Here is a 3017-nt window from a genome sequence, read left to right as displayed (position 1 = left end):
TTATTTTTATGCATTATTATTATTTTTAATAATAAATTTAATTATAATTATTTTTATTGTAATATATATGCATTAGTAATAATATATATATATATATTGTAGTTATGCATATATATGTTTTATTAATTATAAATAATTTTATTTTTAATATATATATATTTGTATATATATATATATGTGAATTTATATGTATATATTAATTTAAATATATGTAGATAAAAATTTAGATATTTAATAATATTTTTTTTGCTGAGTCAGCAGTTTTGCTGAATCAGTAGTTACGTTTAACGACATTAATGTATGAGTGTTTGATTTGGAAAAAATTAAAAAGTATGAGTATTTATGTGGGAGTTATAAAAAGTTCAGGTATTTATATGACAATTTTATAGTTCAGATATTTATATAAGATTTTTGTAAAAGTTCGGGTATTTTAATGCGATTATCCCTTTAAAAAATATTTTTTTTCTAACTCGCGTGCCAGTTCGTGGGTTCGTCGAATTGACACACCATGAGTCCGGCGCTGACGAGTTGGCTCAGTCTTTTTTTTTTCTGGACTAAAATATTCTGAGTCCGACTCAAAAAAATATGAGACGACTCGCGATCTAGTCCACGAGTCGGATTCGTTTATGAGCCTCTATTTCTCCAATATATTATATCACGTTTAAAAATAAAAAATTTAAAAAATATGCATATATATAGGTATACATATATACATATACATACAGATGTAACAAACTTCTTAAATCCTTTCTATCTATCTATCTATCTATCTATCTATCTATCTATCTATATGAACCCTCTCTCTCTATATGTATATATGTATAGCCCCAAAACGCATTTTTAGATTTTGCTGACATCATCTAGCTATATTGAGATAATGCCTTTTAGTTTGTACTTGCGAAGCTATCACTTGTTTGAAAACAAAGTTGGTAAGGGGATCCGACAAAAACAAATCCTACCAACTCAATTCAATCCTTAAAGTTGGCCCCAATCTAATTTTTTATGTAGTACAACATAAACTTGGTAGGAATTATATATCTCGTCTATACAAAGAAAACCCCCAAGGCATGAAACATACTTTGATTTACATTGAGCGACAGTGTACATTTTACAAGGATCATAATATCGGTTAAACACCATAAACAACCGACCTTGACTCAGTTGGTAGTGTCGTCGAATTGCAGATTAATCTTTAGGTTGTTGGTTGGTCGGGTACATATAGCATTTTTTTAGAGAAAAAAATTTATACATTTGTTTTTTTAAAAATGTTCTCTAATTAGTATATAGTAATCAGAAAAGGGTTTCGAAAAATGAACTTGTAAATATAATTAGTTATTACATTCTCCACTTCCCTGTTTTGGTCCACAACAAAAAAAATATTTTTGGCGCAAGCAGAACCCCGACTTTGCTTAGTTTGTAAATCACAGTCGAATCCTAATTTGTCACTTTGAGTATGTATACTTGTTAACCTAAATAAATGTTGAATCCTATTTATGAGCCATACAATGTGATAAGAGGTATACGCGTTTGTCATGCATGTTATATATATATATATATATATACACACACACATATATAGGCATGCGGTTACATCAAATTAATTTTTTTTTTTGTATCATTGCAACGTGTAAGTCGAATGAATAAAAATATCTTCTATCATTAGGCATGATAATTGAAAAAAACGTTTACAACATTTAGTTAATCGAATTAGACGGAAATGTTATCTAAAAATAAAAGAAACTCCCCGGCAATAAATGTTATAAGAGTTAACAAAACATTAAAGATCATTAATTCATCAGGTCTCTAAACCTTTATATATAATTGTTTGCATATAAATACCACTCATACTTCAATATCTAGACCAACAAAAACAAAAAACATAACATATTGGGATATTTTAATCAAATCCAAATACATCTGGGGAAGATGACAAAACTCAACATCAAGATCGCTATGACCTTTGTTGTTATAGCTATGATGTATGCATCTATGTCCGCCTTTGCAATTGAAGAAGAGGGACCGAAGCAACTCTGGGATGAATGTCTCACCAAGATGTCTCCAAAATGTACATTAGATATAGTCGAAGAGATTTTCTGGAATGGAATCGTATCCGATGCTTGCTGCCGCGAGCTTGTCCTAGAGGGAAAGCTTTGTCATGACACTCTAATCAAATACATGGCAGATAGACCGAGTTTTATTGTCCGTGAGCCCGAGTATCTTGCAAAGAAAGATGCTTTGTGGACTCGATGTGCGTCGGTTAAAGCTTAAGTGTATTATGAAATAAAGTCATCTCCCTTGACTTAATAAATTTTTATTTTTCTTGCTTAAAGTTTTACTCCATACCTAACTCTACAATCTCAACTTTTTTTGTTCCTTAAATAGGATGATGATACCTGAAAGTAAATTGAATCATTAATTTGCAAACAAATCTTCAAAATAATCATGCGATCATACTATATATACAGACCCAAAACACATTCATATGACGTGGAAAATCAAGGACGTACAAGGAAGTTGGGGACCACCGACACATCTCCGGTACTTTTTGGATTGGATCAACCAATCTACAAACCGCGGCGAGGTTACGATTAAGAAGTTTCTCACACAAGCTATCACATACACCATTTGGATGGAAAGGAACTCTCGCATTCATAGAGATCGACACCTTACTATCCACCAGGCAAGACTCAAGGTCGACCGGACCATGAGGAACAAACTAATCTCTCTCCACAATTCGAGCACGACAGAAAACAAACTACTACAACAGTGGTATCGCATTACTTCATCTAGGGGAATGTAACTTTGTCCATTTATGTATGGAGTTCCCCTTAGAGTTGTCTCTATTTTTTAATATTTTTTGTAAATATTAAGACTTTTGTTTTTTCCGTTGGTATTAATTCAATCACATTACATCAAAAAAAAAAAAGTTGGGGACCAAATACTAATAATGGACCATGTAATCTCTTACGTTCCATGCATGTTCCTTAATTTTTTAGGTTATGTGATTTTCATTATCA

The 3017-nt window shown here is 31.3% G+C and overlaps 1 protein-coding gene across 1 annotated transcript; it reads left to right on the top strand.

The window, feature by feature from the left end:
* The first annotated feature begins 1926 nt into the window (after positions 1-1926).
* Positions 1927-2268, top strand: LOC104825511. The gene has a single exon (XM_010557855.1). It carries the CDS (start codon positions 1927-1929, stop codon positions 2266-2268), a length of 342 nt encoding a protein of 113 aa, XP_010556157.1.
* Positions 2269-3017: the final 749 nt, after the last annotated feature.

The sequence above is a fragment of the Tarenaya hassleriana genome, unplaced genomic scaffold, assembly GCF_000463585.1.
Source record: "Tarenaya hassleriana unplaced genomic scaffold, ASM46358v1 Cleome1, whole genome shotgun sequence".
NCBI lineage: Eukaryota > Viridiplantae > Streptophyta > Magnoliopsida > Brassicales > Cleomaceae > Tarenaya > Tarenaya hassleriana.
Note: the sequence above shows the minus strand (reverse complement) of the source record. Positions and strands in the feature narration are given on the sequence as shown.

Coding starts and splice junctions, on each gene's coding strand:
- LOC104825511 (XM_010557855.1), top strand. CDS start 1,927: ATGACAAAACTCAACATCAAGATCGCTATGACCTTTGTTGTTATAGCT.